This window comes from Coturnix japonica, chromosome 7, assembly GCF_001577835.2.
Source record: "Coturnix japonica isolate 7356 chromosome 7, Coturnix japonica 2.1, whole genome shotgun sequence".
Lineage (NCBI taxonomy): Eukaryota > Metazoa > Chordata > Aves > Galliformes > Phasianidae > Coturnix > Coturnix japonica.
Genome location: NC_029522.1, coordinates 10,414,460 through 10,430,657, shown reverse-complemented (window position 1 = coordinate 10,430,657; position 16,198 = coordinate 10,414,460). Strand labels below are relative to the sequence as shown.

The window sequence follows — 16,198 nt, the reverse complement described above, 5'->3', positions numbered from 1 at the left end:
ATGTTCCCTTGTTCTGCTCACAAGGGAGCCCAATTGCTTCTGACAGGTTCTCGGTGATACTAGACAAAGTATTTGCAGGTAGGCCAGTAATCATAGTTCTCTTCCAACCTTGGTAATTCTATGAGATCATCCAATCCAATCATTTACCCATCATCACCAGTTCTCTCCAAACCACATTCCTCAACACATCTAAACTTTCCCTGAACACCTCCAGGGTCAGTGACTCCACCACCTCCGTGGGCAGCCCATTCCACTGCCTGACCACTCTTCCAGAAAAGTACTATTTCCTAACATCCAGCCTGAATCTCCCCCAGTACAACTTGAAGCCATTTTTCCTAGCCCTATTGCTAGCTACACAAGAGAAGAGGCAGACACTCAGCTCAATACAATCTTCATTCAGATAGTTATAGAGAGCAAGTCCTATACAGAAAGAAGAATGGCACTCACCCAGCCGGTGAAGGGGCTCCCTGGCCACTCAGCACTCCTCCTCAGCAGCAGCCCAGGTCCAAGAGATGCTCTCTCTTCAGTGGCTGCCTCTTATATGAGCCCAGGGGGCTCCACCTGTGCCCACCCCTTCTGGTCAGCTGGGGAGCACAGGTGCAAACAATTTGCCTGTGCTCCCTGGGCCAGCCACACCCCTTCACCAGGTGCTTAATCACCAGTTCAAGCCCTGACCTGTTCTGCTACACATGTATTCACAGAAGGCTTCCTGGTAGATGAGGATACCTCTCTAATCGCAATATTGATCAATGTTTAAATGTGTTCATATTGGTCAACTACACATATAAAATCAGCAAAAATATCCATATTGTATTGTGTAACAAAATTTCTCAATGAACAGCTTAATCAGACCATATATGCACCCCAGCTCAGAAATGTAGGGATTAATGAAGTGTTCTGCTTTGCTTGCAGTGATTGGTTTTCACCCTAACAAATTCTTTTTCCTTTTCTATAAAAGCAACATTACCACAACATGAAAGCATTACTCATTACAGACACATTCCTGCATCACAAGCATCAGTCACAGGGCAGTGTTCAAGGACTCCCTCAAACACAAGTACAGGAAACAGGGTTCTGTAAATGGAAAATGCAGGAGGCAGCAAATAAGGTTTGTTTGGTACAAATACTGGGAAAAGTGGCAGTGAATGTATCCTATTTCAAGTGTGAGAGAATATCACCTGAATTATTTCCTTCATCATATTCTGTCATTAAGTTTACCTTGCACAGCACCAGACTCCATTTCATGTACAGCTGCTCGGCAGAGCTCCAGTAAATACCCTGTTCAAAAGGAACATGTTAAGAGAGTAGCAACTAGCAAAAATGGAGGAAAGACCCAACATAAAGCAAAATGACAACAAGGGAATAGGACAAAACACAAGCAGCCTTAGTGTGTAACTTCTATACTAACTTGTTATACATTCAACCCTAACTCTAAAGAAGAACTGAGATATCTGAGGAAACCCTCCCAGCAGGTGTTCTGCCTTGTTCTATCTCTCTATGTAAGTAAACAAAATGAACAGCTATTTAACCATAACTTCTTACAATGAAAATAGTGAATCGTGAATTGAAGGACTGTCGCTTCTCACCACGCAGAGTTATTCCTTTGTTTTCATAAATTATCTTCATCTCTTCTTACATGTCCTGTAGTTTACCTGTATGTAATACACGGTGTGAAAAGAATTTGAAGTGAAAGACTGAAAGTGCATATTTTATTTAAGGAGCTACTATATTTGGAGTAAATTCTTACACAAATCTTCAAGTCGTCAAAGCACACAAAAGTTCACTACTACAAACAAAAACAAAAGTAGCCCAGAGATGGAAGTGATGACTTTTTATTTTAGGCAAAAAAATAAAATAAAAATTCCCAAAAAAACATTCCACTATTGCAGTTTGTAAAAATTTTTACTGTTTCTAGTGGAAACAGTTCACAATTCAGTACTCAAGATTTAAAACAACATTGTGCAAAATAGTACTGGCATAACTACACATAGCAAAGACTAGTGTAAATCAAGAATTCCATTGAAATGAGTAGAGCTGCTCCAGTTTTACACCAGTGTACATCATTTCAGAATAGGCCCTTTATGCATATCACCTGGAATTCCTCTTGCTTACAAAAACAGCCGTACATGCAACAAGTAACTGATCTGTACAACATACACAAGAAGACCTCCACAAGTTAATCACAGTGTAACAGAGGAAAACACATCAGCCAATTTCATACAAAGACCAATCTAATGGCAGTTTTGGACAGCCCTTAACTGTTACTCTCAAAAATTGCACGTTTCAATAAATGAAAAAATAAAGCCAAGCAATATTCTTCAACTATTACTCTAGTGAAAATTAGGGCGGGTGAGTCCAAAGAAGGTTGTTCTGCTTTTCAGCTTACTAGATTTTCCAAAGAGTTCTATCAGAATAAACCTGTGTAAGAAACTTCCACTGTTTTCAGGCCAAGTCCTCTTCTGCAATTCACATAGACCTGTCAATGCTACAGAAGTCTCTGTAGTCAAATACAAATCCCAGTGAAGAACTTCTAAGCAAAGACCATACCTAAGTACTTACTGATGACATGCACTGAATCAAGGAAAAACTGAGAGGACATCATTTAGAGCTGGAGCATTCAGAAAGACTGCAGTCCTGTTGATAAACGGGACTGGAATTTCACTGAACACTCGTGAAAAGTTAACATTCTTTCCCAGCTTAAGAAGCAACACAACAGAGTCAAAACAATGCATCTAAACCATTCCTTGTATAAATAAAAGTTCAATAGTAAGATTGACTCCCAGTGTTGTTAAACACAGAAATTCAAGAAAATATACAGGTACATCTTGCAATGAATGACCATTTTGTTTTCCTAAATATTCAGGTTAAGGAAAACAATTTTGTATGAATTGTTCAAACATAAATAAATCAGTTCTCTACAGTGCTTTTCACCTCCCGGGTTAAAGGGAAGATGAGCTTTCTATTACCTTTCTAAGAGCTAAACTTTTTGTTTAAACTTGCTTGAGACTAAGTTGCCACAACGTCATTAGGCTCTGCCATTTGATGAAGGGCACTTAAACTACAGAAGCACACAGAAAAAAGCACAGTCCTAACATTCTCAAGTGTTTGGATGCTTCTATATCAAGGACCTAAAAAGGTCATTTGCAGGTTATATTAATGGTACCTTAATTTAACGAGAATAAGAATGACAAACAATCTTTGCTTTGAGGATATCTGTATTAAAATCATGTATCAGTTCTGTATGAGCAAAGTTCGGAAAATCTGTCCATAGAAAAAGATAATCTAAAATACCAAATACAGTTTACAGAAGCAGGCCTAGCAGACTGTGTGTGTACACAACGAGACAATGGAAATTAAAATATCTAAGAAGTCACTCAGCAGCAATGATCTTATAACTACAAGTTAATGGTGTCTATGTAATCTCCTCACTCCCCTTTCAGAGTTTCACGGAGAAGCTGTCAGAAATTCCTCAAGGAAAGTGATTTCACTGGCAGTGAGTTACTGTAAAGACATTTTGGAGATGGGCAAGAGAATAGATCACATTTAAGCAAGAAATTACTGCCATACCAATGGGTTCTTTTAAGCTCCTTAAACAAAAGGAAGGAGGCAGAGGAAAGGTTAATGGATCTGACTTCTCTGCATTCCCTCCCCCCCCTCCCCTCCCCCATGTTCTTAAGAGTTGAGGGCTCCTTGTTTCAAAAGTTGTCTTAGTAACAATTAACTCTGAGTATCAAGATCAGAAAGTAGCAAGCTTTACATATGGTAGGACTACGAATCTTCAGAGATATCTGCCAGTAGGTTTATGTTAATATCATAAACATTTCCAGATGTTACAGCAATAAAATGATGCAAATACCCATTTTTAGAAGCAATTTTCTTCCCAAAAGGCTCAGACTTCAGTGTTCTTAAAAAAGAACCTTAAGCTCTTGATTTCAGTAAACTGCATCTTAGAACAAACAGAAGAAGATAGCCCTGAGAGTAAACATACTTTTTAAGAGCTGATTTATGTAATGCAATCGCAAATGCATCAAACACTTCCACAGTATGCTATATTTAATTTGCACTCCCTTTTTTCTCTCTCAAGGTATGCACATGTGAGCAAGAATCTCCTCCGAAGGTCTATGTAACTCAATAGATTTCTTTATTAGTATTTTTTACTTTTCCATGTACTTAAATTTGTTGCTACATAACGAGAAGCCCTCCTCCTTGTGCCTCAGATTTTTAAAATAAAGAGTCCAACAGTCATAGCTGCCTGCACAGACCTTCATTAAAACAACAACAACCTCCTTGTGAATTATGTGAAATTTACAACTGGAGGAACACTGGTTATAATATATCAAAAGATCAACTGTGAGTGTTACTGAACACTGCTATCAGCCTTCAAAGTTGGGCTAAAAGTGTAAAATATCAGGAAAACAGTATCAAGAGTGTCAATTTGTATGTAAAAATAGACCTTTTGTGTATTTAAGCTACAAAGTAGGTAATCAAGGAACTGACTGGGTCTATGCATAGTTAGGATTTGAAGAATGCCAGAAGAACTTGAAAACTTTCCATATAACTGTGCTTGAGCCATACTTTAACCCCTCATAAAACTGAGCATCTCAACTCTATATAGAGTTTGTTGTTGGATTTTTTTTTGCTTTTTGTTATTTGCTTTAAAGTTATATACACCTTCAAAGCTATTTTAAAATTGATTTAAATACTTTACCTTGCAGCTCTGCTATTGGCACAAGACAGCACATAGGAAGTTTAAGGCTAAGTTTTATGTGCATACTTGTAAAAGCTGGTCTTGGAACAAGAGCTGTTATATTTTCTTAATTCTGAGTCCTTAGTGTGAATTCACATTAAAGTAGAGCTGCCACAGCAATGTATAGTCCTGCACATTAAAAAAAAATAAATAAAATTAAATTGAATGCCATTCTGAATTCAATTTGTTTTGATAAAAAGCAAACTCTTCATACATTTCTATTTGTATTTTTAACAGATTGGCTCAGTAATTTACACAGCACATTGTCCAATAATATACAACATGAGCTACTGAAGAGATGCTTGAGTAATAACATAGGAGAAAAGTTCCATGTTACGAAAGCTCACTGCTATTTGAGAGAATCACTCCGTGATTAAAACAAACATTAGAATACAGTTTTTGTTAAATCAGTTAAGTCTCAAGGCCGTAACAAAGGCTGCTTGTTAACTTTAGCCCTTCAGTTCTTAACCATTTAGTTAAGATCTCCTGATAAAGCACTAAGCAATTTGGCATTGATGGAGAAACTCTACATGCTTCTGCTACAGAAAAAAATAGATTCACAAGAACTTCCTTCACCTGAATGATCCCATCTCTCATGAACCCAGCCATACCAGCTTTAAACAACCTATCTAAAGCAGCATATACTAGTCTTTGAATTTCACTGGAACTCTTTCAGAAGAAAATGATTAATACTACAAAGGCTCATTAACTAATCATAGCACACAAATTTGGTGCACAAAGTCCTCTCCTCTCCAACAACTTATTCAGTGTAAATCAGAGCTGCCACTCAAAAACAGAGCTTTTTGGTCCCATCTGCATGATCCTATCTATTTTGATGGGAAGAAAAATGGCATATTAAATGATGTTCATTTGCTGATTTAACAGTTGCAGTATTTTCATACTTTGGAACATTTTTCATTTGTTTAACTTTTACATTATGTTTTAAAGAGGGGGTCAACATACACTCTAAATGCAGGACTTGTGTAGGCCGCTGTGATTTACACTAACCTGCTCAGTGAAGCTTATTGCTATCAGACAGTTATTTATGTTGGATTTGGAGGAACAGTAAGCATGCATCAGAACTATGACTATTATCTGCAAAGGTAGGAAGGTTATTCTTTTCTCCTAGTGAAACATCAGCAACCAAATCCAGCATATTAAGCACTAAGCAAAGTTGGTATATTTACAGTACAATCTTTAGATAGATTTAATTAGGGAGAGATCTGAGACTGCAACTCAGCCAGAGAAGCAATGCATATGCAAGTCAGTAGGAATGATTCATGCTTAACAGACCAATATTCAGACCCACAAAATATCCACAATTATATTAATTTGAAATGACTGAATTTACCTCTGTAAAAGAGGCTAAAAGGCAAACATTTTACAGGATGATATGACATTGGCATTCAAGTCACTGCAGGTTTTTTTGCACATATCTATATTGTATTTACTCAAGTACAGATAACAAACGCTAGGAACACAAGAGAAACCTCACTGAAGTCCCTGAACAGCTTTCATTTGAAATGGCCCCTTCTCTTACAACTTCGGAAGAACCATAAACTGATGAGGACAGAATAAGCATCCAAAAAATGGCGTTTTACACAGCAGCCTAAGTTTGTAGTCAAAAAGGAGAACATGTCTGCTGCAGTAAACTGCTGCGTAACAAATACCACGGCCGACAAATACCATGGCTGACAATCCAACATGTTCAACGTACACGGAAAACACCACTATGACAAAAAGAGAGGAAATCATGCACAAGTATTTCAGTATCACATAGCCAGGGTCTATAATACAGTGAAGAGTCACATCAGAGCAGATTTTTGCCAAGAGTGATTAACAATTCATGCCGACTAACTCTGTAAGTAACCAAGCAAACCTGTAAGAGGTAAGTGGCATGTTTTCTGGAATAAGAGGGAACCAGAACATAATGTGTGTTTTCCCCACTCCTGTACAAAAATTCCGTGCACAAATGGAACACTACTGGGACAAGTGCTTTAAAATACAATTCTCCAGCCAGTAAACCATCACTGATAGCAGCCGGGTGAAGGAAGGAGTTTTAAGAATGAGACTTACTGGAAGCACAAACTTTTAGTATCAATTAAAAAAAAATACACTACGTATTAACACTGCTTTCTGGATACTCTACTGTTTTAAAATTCTCAAACACATTAACTTGTCTTACTTAGGGCTGAGGCTGTTCAGAAAGGTCACATAATTTGAGACTGCTTAAATACTTCAGCAATCCTTTGGTCCCAGCAGCTGTAAAACAGCAAAGTAAAATGTATCTTCTCTACTGTAAAAAAAAACAACAACAAAAATAGTGGTGGGGGAACATAGGGGGAAATGGTCACCAGAAAAGTGTCTTTTAAACACTACCCACTACACATCAGAAAAGGCAAGTCTTTGTTATAAAATACATGTTTTCATACAAAAGACAACTTGCAAAACCACTTGATTGCCCATCCCCTCCACAGGTTACAGTGGTAAAATGGGGTCAGCTAGTTGGTCTTGATATTTTTCTTTTAGTGGGAAAGAGTCAAAAAAACACACAGTATCACAATAATTGGTCCTGAAAATGGCAGAGGTTTACAACAGTCTTAGTTTTCACCAGTATTCAATAAAATAAAAAAAAAGTGGGCGGTAAACGGAACTGAAGTCTTCATAAGCAGGAAGTGCAATAGAGCATCAGTTGCTGCATCATCCTGGATTTCTCAATGTGGTACCAAACTGTCAAATATACAAACAGTCCAATTATGACAGTGCCATAAGTTGTTAAAACAATGCAAATAGCGTGATCAGAAAGATCCAGTCAACTGGTTCCAATTTTTCCCCAGTAGTTGCCCAGGTGTCAAGACACTAGATCTATCCTTCAGCTTCCTCAATACGTCCTGATTGCTGGAGTATAGAGGTCTGTGGTATTACTGTACTTGTTCCACGAGAGATCCTGTCTTGATCTGTGTTTGCAGACAAGGAAGCCATAGAAATGGGCTGTAACAAACTGGGTGTCATGCCAGACGAGACAGTCAGGCTGTGTGTAGTGCCCTTCAGCGTAAGATCCTGCGTGGGAAGAAGTGGCTTGAGGATGCTGACAAGGCAGAAAGCAGAGCCACTTTTAGGAATGAAATTCACTTTGTTTTTGTCAGGGCAGTAGAAGGCTGGAATTTCATGCAATGGCTTTGGCCTAGAAATAAAATGCACAGAATTCATTTTAAAACAACATTGAACAACCAAATTCTGTCAATGGCAGGTACGTGTACTGCTTAATGTATCACCAAAGGCAAGATAGGGTTTAAACAAGAAATATTTCATCTAGCCAATGTTGTTGACTCCACATTAAATAGTAGTGTTCAACCTCCAGCATGCATTTGATTCAGCTATTTACTATCAGCCATCATCAATTCAGCAAGTATTAATTAAGAAAAACTAATGACGAGTCAGAAGAAAATACTTCAGAAACATCGTAATAACTCAGTCCAGCTCTGATGTCATTCCCTGCATAAGACAATGCTGAGTAGAATCTGATTATTCTTATTAACAACTTGAGGGAAGGAAAGACTGGGGACAGAAGAGCTACGTTATATGTTAGTACCTTACAAAACTAAGAAAGAAACCTTACCAAAGAAAAGGCTACTCAGACTGCTTTCTAGAATGGATTTATAAACCATACAGTTTAGTTTCCAAAATGCACAGCACTTTCAGTTCTGAGTAGCTGCACTATGAAAACTGAAGGTTCAGAATCTTATGAAGCATTCACTTCGGTTTTAACACAAATATAAATGAAATATTTGATGTCAGGATTATAATTGTACTCATTAATTGTCAATGGTCTGTAGCTTCTCACTCGATTATTTGCAAATAAGGATTTCTATGCATATTTATTCCTTCCCTGGAAAGGCTTTTCTGTTGTTGTTGTTTAATTAAGAAAAGAGTTGGAAACTGTAGGAAAAAACAGCAGCCAATAACCAAATCAGTTAAAAAAAAAAAAGAAAAAGAAAAAGAATATTAAGAATCAACCTTTACATTTTGTCCACCGATTTTCTTTATGATGTGCATAAAAGTCAATCTGAGGGAAAACACATTCTGTCCAGCCAGTCAGTGACAATCAGCAGCAACTTCACATGCCAAGCCTGCTTGGGTATGGATTTGGCAGCGCTGAAAGGAGACTCAAATGCAGCTGGTGGGCAAGCACTGATGTGCGAACAAGTTCTGAGCTGCTTACTGGGGCACAGCTCACGGTCTCTTTTTATAAAGAAGAAATGGGTTCCAATGTGAACCGTACAGCAATGCAAGTAACAAATTCTCAGCCAGTGTCTGAAGTGGGCTCAGAGCAGGACCTCAAACACAAACACCATTATTTAAAAGACAGTCTTGGTAAAGGTGTAGAGACTGTGGAAACAACACCATGGTATCGCAGCACCTGATCAACTTTATAAATTCGGTGGAAAAGGGTAAGATGCAGAGGAGAGATGGCATTACCCTGCCAAGAATCTAGCATAGATATTAGTAGTCTGAGGATGCAGAATAAATGGGCCCATTTCTAATGCATGCTCAAGTTACACAGGTACAGTCTAAGGCCCAGTTTGAACAACAATGGTTTATGACACGATGGAAGCATCTTCCTAGGGAGTAGTATTGAGATTTCAGGAGGAGATCACATAATTTAGGTCTACCTCAACCTGGTTTTCACCATGAAGGAAACCATGAGGACTTGCCTCAACTAATAAGACATCCTTGGGTTTTGGACAGTTGAGTGTAAAAACAGACACTTCTTTTTGCAAGAGTTTCCTTAGGTTCAGTAAAGTGCCATTGATCCACTTCTAACAACCTGTAATGTAACCTAGTCAATGCATCTGCATTAACAGCTTCTTAGTAATTCTCTCTGTGAATGATTATTTGAGTTTTTCCTCCACTAATTGCCAAGTAAGAGTCTTCTCAAGCTGTGCTGGTTTTGCCATAAAAAGGTGGTTGGAATAAAGCTTACCCTTAGGTTTCCAAAGAGCTAGTGTGCAAGTAATTTTTTCAGAGAAACTATGAAAACTAAGAATGGATGAGTCAACACAGCAGAGTCCTAAGCCAACACCTTGTAAGGTTACCTATGAACAACTCCCTCCACCCCATCAGACCATATGCCAAAATTTTGATTATAACACACAGTCTTGGTGACATAATACACACACATATACCAGTACACAGTCACACAAAACAGAGACCACGTTATTAGCATCATTTTAGTAAATGGGTTAATAATTTTCATCTGATATGAAAAGCAATAAGCAAATGAGTAACTCTAAACATTAATCATTATTTATTATGAAGTATAGATCAACTTACAAGCTTTCCTCAAAGACTTTCACTTTCTCACAGCCCTCTGGTGGTTCCCGTTTGAACATGTAGCTGTTGTTGGGTTTTGGTGAGGTAGCGTATTTTGGCAAGGGGGAATTATTCCCATTCTCTGCAGGAACAGAGTAACCGATCATTTAAACACATCAAACTCAAAAAAAATAATAATAAATCACTGTAAAAGCTATAATCACTATCCAAAAACATCCCTTAAATTGAATAAAATCACTTTGTTGTCAATGTTATGAAATTAAGAAAAATGTTCATTCACTTGCATATCTTCATTTACAAATAAGCTTTTCCTCCTTCCCTTTTCCTTACATCATACGCAGATTACTCTAACTGCTCGTTCCTGGACATTTTCAGTTTGTAACTGCTGATCTGAGTCTACGGCCCTGTTCTGTCATTGTCTAGCCAAAAGAATTGAGCAGAGTCATACACCTTAAAAAAACAAAGAAAAGAAACAAACAAAAAAAGCCCACACAACATGTTTCTGTTGCTTTACCTCATTGCTTCTACTAAAAATAAACAAATAATCAAACTTTTAGAGGTCCGTGCATGAAAAGTTGGACAGTGCTCATTCTGTTTTAGATCATCAAAATAACCTGACAAAACCACCAGGACTAATCTATTTTGTTGTTCCACTCATCACTGTATGTTCATGCATTCTTGCTTAAAGTACTTGAAGAATAACTTACATATATAAAAATTATTATAAAAATAAATAAAAATTATTAAACCATGACAGGGAAGCACAGTGCTCAGCTATCTATCCAGAATCAATTCTGGAACACCAGGTGTGTGCACACTGTATAAAGCAATTTGGAACAATTAGATCATTTACAAAGAACAAGTCCAACCATTTGTCCATGCATGTGGGAAATAAAAGTATTTGTTACTACACATTCACCTACATAGTGACAAGTTCAGATTTAGCACTGTTGAACACTTAAAGTTACACAGTACCTTTATCCCTGGAATCAACGTCTTCTGTTGAACAAGGACTTTCCTCGCTGCTCTCATTACAGATGGTAAGAAATGAGGTTGGAGATACTGACTGGGAACGGCTGCTGTTGTTACTGCCCCTCTCTGCTCCACCAGGCGTTTGGGTATCGATGCTGCGAGTACTACTGCTGCGCTGAATCAATGGAGGTGGTGCACGGTGCCCATCTGGAATATCTTGAGGCTGTTAAAAATAAAGGGCATTACATGGCGGCCCTCATCTGCTTAGCCATTTCGTTAAATTCACTGCGTTACATGTTTTTCTTCACGTTTCATTAAACTGTATTTTTTTTCATGACATAAGACTCCAAGTAAGGATAAAACAAATCAGGTTTTGAAACTAAGCACAATAGTTCTCAAGGCTTCACAGAGTCAAAGAAATCTTGAGGCTGGATGGGACTTCTTGAAACTAGTCTAAATGTCCTGTCCAAGCAGAGGCAGCTAGAACAGGCTGCTCAGGATTGCATCCAGTCAGATTTTGAGTGTCTCCACAGACATTAAGTCCACAACCTCTACTGGGCAACCTGTTCCAGTTCTGAGCACCTCCATGCTGAAAAACACTATTATTTTCTTGTGTTCAAATTAAATTTCATGTATTTTAATATGCGCCCACTGCCTCCTGTCCTGTTAGTGGGAACTACTAAGAAGAGTTTTGCTCCCTCTTCATCCATTCCTTCCCATCTGATAACTATATACATTTATACAGCTTCCAAATCTTCTCCAGGCTCAACAGTCTCACTTGTCTCAACCTCTCTTCATACAAAATATTGTTCAAGTCCTGTAATTGTATACATAACACTTATTTCTGGTACTTTATTTTAATATTAGCTTCATCTGTAAAAAAAAAAACAAAAACAAAACAAAATAAAAAACCTAAAAATAAAATAAAAAATTACTGAGTTATGCTTCAGCTGGGATGGAAACCCTTCTTTAGTGCTGGCAAAGGGAAGAAAAAGTTACTACTAAATCTCTAAAAACAGACATTTTATCTGTTTATCTCCTTATCTGAAGTTTCTTATTTTACCGGAAACAACTACATCACAGCCAGCACAAAAGAAAAATGTTCTGAATCAAGCTTTAACACTTCTTTTTGCTTTACATGAGACTTTTCAAACGCATTTATTGGAAAAGCAAAAATGCAGGCAATTTTAAATTTAAAAAAAAAAAAAGGTGCAAAAGATAGAGAGCAATCTTGGTGGCAGATACATACAACAAGCTGTTCTTCTTTGTCTCCAGTCTCCTTAATTATTATCTCAATTTCTTGATTTAGTCCTTCTACGCTGTTTCGGAATCGCGATCCTGTTGATTTGGTAATAGGTATCACAGGAACAAGAGCACTCTTCGGGACTGGAGCCTAAACAGCAAGACAGAGTAACACAGATTTACTTAAGACATTTACTTCTATTCAGAAGCGAAACTTCTAATAGAATGCATCCATTCCTTTGTACCAAGAACTTAAAATAAAACTACACTGCTGGTGTAAAAATGCACAGTTTAAATGAAGACACAGGCATCCTACTTTTTGTTCTCATTTCTAGCAGAAAAAGCTTTTAACTGTGTAGTCTCAAAACTTCTTTCGATACAGTCTGCCTGTAGCTCTAAGTTGCTTTGCAAGTGAAAATCAAGCAGTGAATGTTGACACATAAATAATTTTGAAGCCTTTAAAATATATTTTCAGCCCTTTTGATGTGAGCTGTAACATAATTTCACTTCCCCCCTCTGGATCTATTACTTGTAATTTCATTAAAACTATGTTTTTATCAAAGTCTGCTGTCACACACAGTACCATGACAAATGCAGGAGGAAAAGTTATTCTCAAGTACAAGATTTGACTGAACAAGAAATGAAAACCTGAAATAACCACTTAGTCTCCTTTTTAGTTCAGACCCATCAGTTCTCGAAGAGAAAGTACATTCCTAGATTTCTCAAAACAGTGATCAAACAGAGGGAAAATTCCTAGCATGCAGTACTGTGGCCTGCTAATGAAGAACTACTGTAATGTTGTTTTTAAACTTGAATTACTTTACTGTGTGTTATCTACCTCATTTACATGCAGAAGTATGGAACACCATTTTAATGTGTTATGTACAGCATGTGTTACTGTTTCAATAACGGATATTGATTGAGTTGTTGTAAAAGTATATATTATAAACCAACCAAAATGGAGTTCTGTGCAATTCAATACATTTAAAAGTACTGTTGGCTTTTACAGTACAAAGTTTAAAAGCCTTTTGATGCTAATAGAGACTTATTACAATGTAAGCTTTTTTGTTTGTTTGTTTTTATATATGCTAGACCAATTTATTGCAAACACTTATATTCAGGAAATTCTCATGACTCATAGTTGAAGCCAACAGAATCTCTACATCATTAGAGCAGCCAAACTTGGAAAGACTTTGAAAAGCGTTGACTCAAGAGAAAACAGAAACCACTGGATATGAGCACAAAAAAATTCCAAACCATGCTAATTATGTTCCAAACAAAGGCTTGGATCAACTGTCAGGCAAACCGATACAGGTTAATATATATTCATAATGCAGGTAAATCAGCACAAGTTGAGGCACTAATAAACACTGATTATGCAACCATTTATTTCATTTACACATTCCTATGAGAAATTGATCTCAAGAAGTAGAAAGCCAAACACCTTCATCACTTAATCACAATCATCTACCACAGAAAATCCTACAGCCACAGCACTGTATGAAGAGCTCAACTTTAAAAGCACTACTTGTCCAAAAATACCTTATTACAGTTTGATACACCATATCTCACTTGCAAAAGAAATAATAATCTGTACACGACCAAAGGTGACTTGCAAACCTGGAAGGTGGAAGCAGAAGGAGGCATTGTTACAGGACTGAAACAAGCAGCCTCAGAACAGGAACCTATATCATAGAACCACTGCCTTCAACAAGTGTCTGCTTAGAGCCAGCCTGAGACATACAGCTAGAGAATCACATCCCACTCTAAAAGTGTAACATTCTACCTGCATAAGGGTAAAGTAAACAGAAGATCCACTTCAAACTATGTGCAATTGATCTCAACATATTGGTACTACTGCAAGGAAATACACTTCCCAGAAATGTGAAGGGAAGGGCTTATCATCAAGTAACTGCATAACTTCAGCCAGGAGCACCAAGAAAACCGGTATTATTTTGAAAGACCGTATCAATTTATTCTATCTAGCATCACCTCCATATTAGTTTCTGTATTACATTAACATTGAGAATAAAGGACAATTTGGATCTTTATTTTTTTTTTTTTGGTAGTAGATTTACTATTATGTAGTTAATTGAAAATCCAGCATCCTCAGAAGCATACTGAGATCACCTGAGGATGCAACAGTTCTGCAAACACCACACCCTGTAAAAAGAGTCAGTATGAAAAATGGTTGGCATTAAAGAACAAAAGAACAACTGCATACCACAAGAAAAAACCAAAACACATTCAATTGTTTTTGGAAAAAGAACCCACAAGAAAACAACAAAGCTAGTGAACTCTTAAGTTTGCTGCCAATTATTTCCTTATTCTGAGTAGAGGGATAGAAATAGTTAACAAGTTTACTCCATAAAGACAGTATGAAAGAAACTGTGTGAGATTAAGTGATCACTAATAGGGAGAAGAGATGAAATAAAGTGACTACAACTACTGCTTTTTGTCTTAACTTGGAGAGTTATCTCCAGCAGGACACAGAGTTCATGTTGTCTCTGAAGAGAGACTACCAAAGAGTACTGTTTCTCATTTATATCAGGAATTCCATAGGTTGAGCTCAGAAATCTTTATACAGCCCCAAAGGATCAACAACTGCAATCTTCCTTCAAGCTGGAAATGTAAAACCTAAATATTCTAATAATTAATAACTCACTTCAAGTGCTTCTATGTAATCCTTTCCACAAAAGCTAAAGGAAACAAGCTGCTGCCAGAAATTCCAGTTCAGTAGTTCCCTAGAAAAGGATCAGAAAGCCGACAAACTTCACCCTTGAAGCCTGCAGTTACAGATTTTTCACCCTGACTTATAGAGTGCCTCTAAATGCCATTAATGCAACCCTTAGCTCAGCCTTTCTGAAGCCCTCTGTAAATTCCACCCTTTTCAAGTGGCTCACAACAGCTGGCACAAAATTTACCAAAGGAAACAATGGTTTGCTCTGTAACACAATGCTGGAAAAGCTGCAATATCTCAGTTTATATTTTATAGTCTATTTCACGAGGCCAAAAACTAATTATCCATTTTGCAATATTTTATTTACATATTTTAAATGTTGGTAGAATGCAAAAAGCCTCTCCATGCAGAAGAGAGAATTTAATGAAGCGTCATTATGATGCCAAAAGATTTTGTACAGTGAAATTTTATTTTGTATTTTTTCAAAGTAGAAGCATCACTGTTCATTTTCAATATTAAAACAGCATAAAATACACATACTAAAGTGATAATAGCTTAGCAATCTGAAGTTTATGGATTTGTGAACTACCAAGAGAAATCCTTCAGATAACACGTTAATTCTACATTGCAGTGATATGCCTACAGGAGTGTCTCTTAGTTTTAATTTTGCTACTGTTGTTAATAGAAGTGAAACATTTTAACAAGTGTAAAACTAGAATCCAAAGAAATTTCACAGATTTTGATAAAATACCCAAATCAAGTACCGTGACCCCCTGGTATTCCGTATTATATACACACATATATCTAACACACGTGCATGTATATGCTACACACACATCCACACTTTAAAGCCTTTCACCAATTATAGTGAACTTCCTCAGAAACTCCTAGCTGGGAATTGGCTCATTTCTTCATCTTCTTCCATCACTTCGTAATATTCTGGCTTGAGTCACTGTAATCCCTAACTTTAGCAACATGTTCTACTGTATCCATACTTAAGCAAACTGGATCTAAATGTAGGAATTTGTACTAAACAGCTTATTTCAAATTCAAACTGTTCTCCTTTCTAATTTACAGGCTAACAGTTTGCTACATCAGAGAGGAGGAGTTTCTGTACAGTTTCTGTATGGAAATTTAAAGTAATTGAAGAAAGTTCTTCAAACATGTCAAAAATATAACTCCAGTAGAAAAAAAAATTATCCTAAATAAAATACTTCCTAGTA

At 37.1% G+C, this 16,198-nt stretch overlaps 1 protein-coding gene across 1 annotated transcript in view; it reads right to left on the bottom strand.

Annotated features, from left to right (window-relative positions):
* Positions 1-1,816: 1,816 nt before the first annotated feature.
* The window catches only part of FAM117B (family with sequence similarity 117 member B), a 27,771-nt gene continuing 13,389 nt past the window's right edge, over positions 1,817-16,198 (bottom strand). Inside the window, exons 5-8 of the mRNA XM_015868191.2 lie at positions 12,303-12,446; positions 11,057-11,276; positions 10,082-10,202; positions 1,817-7,931 (exon numbers count right to left, since the gene is read on the bottom strand). Coding sequence (XP_015723677.1) covers positions 7,613-7,931; positions 10,082-10,202; positions 11,057-11,276; positions 12,303-12,446 — 804 coding nt within the window. The 3' untranslated portion in view covers positions 1,817-7,612. The remainder of the gene's footprint in view (positions 7,932-10,081; positions 10,203-11,056; positions 11,277-12,302; positions 12,447-16,198) is intronic.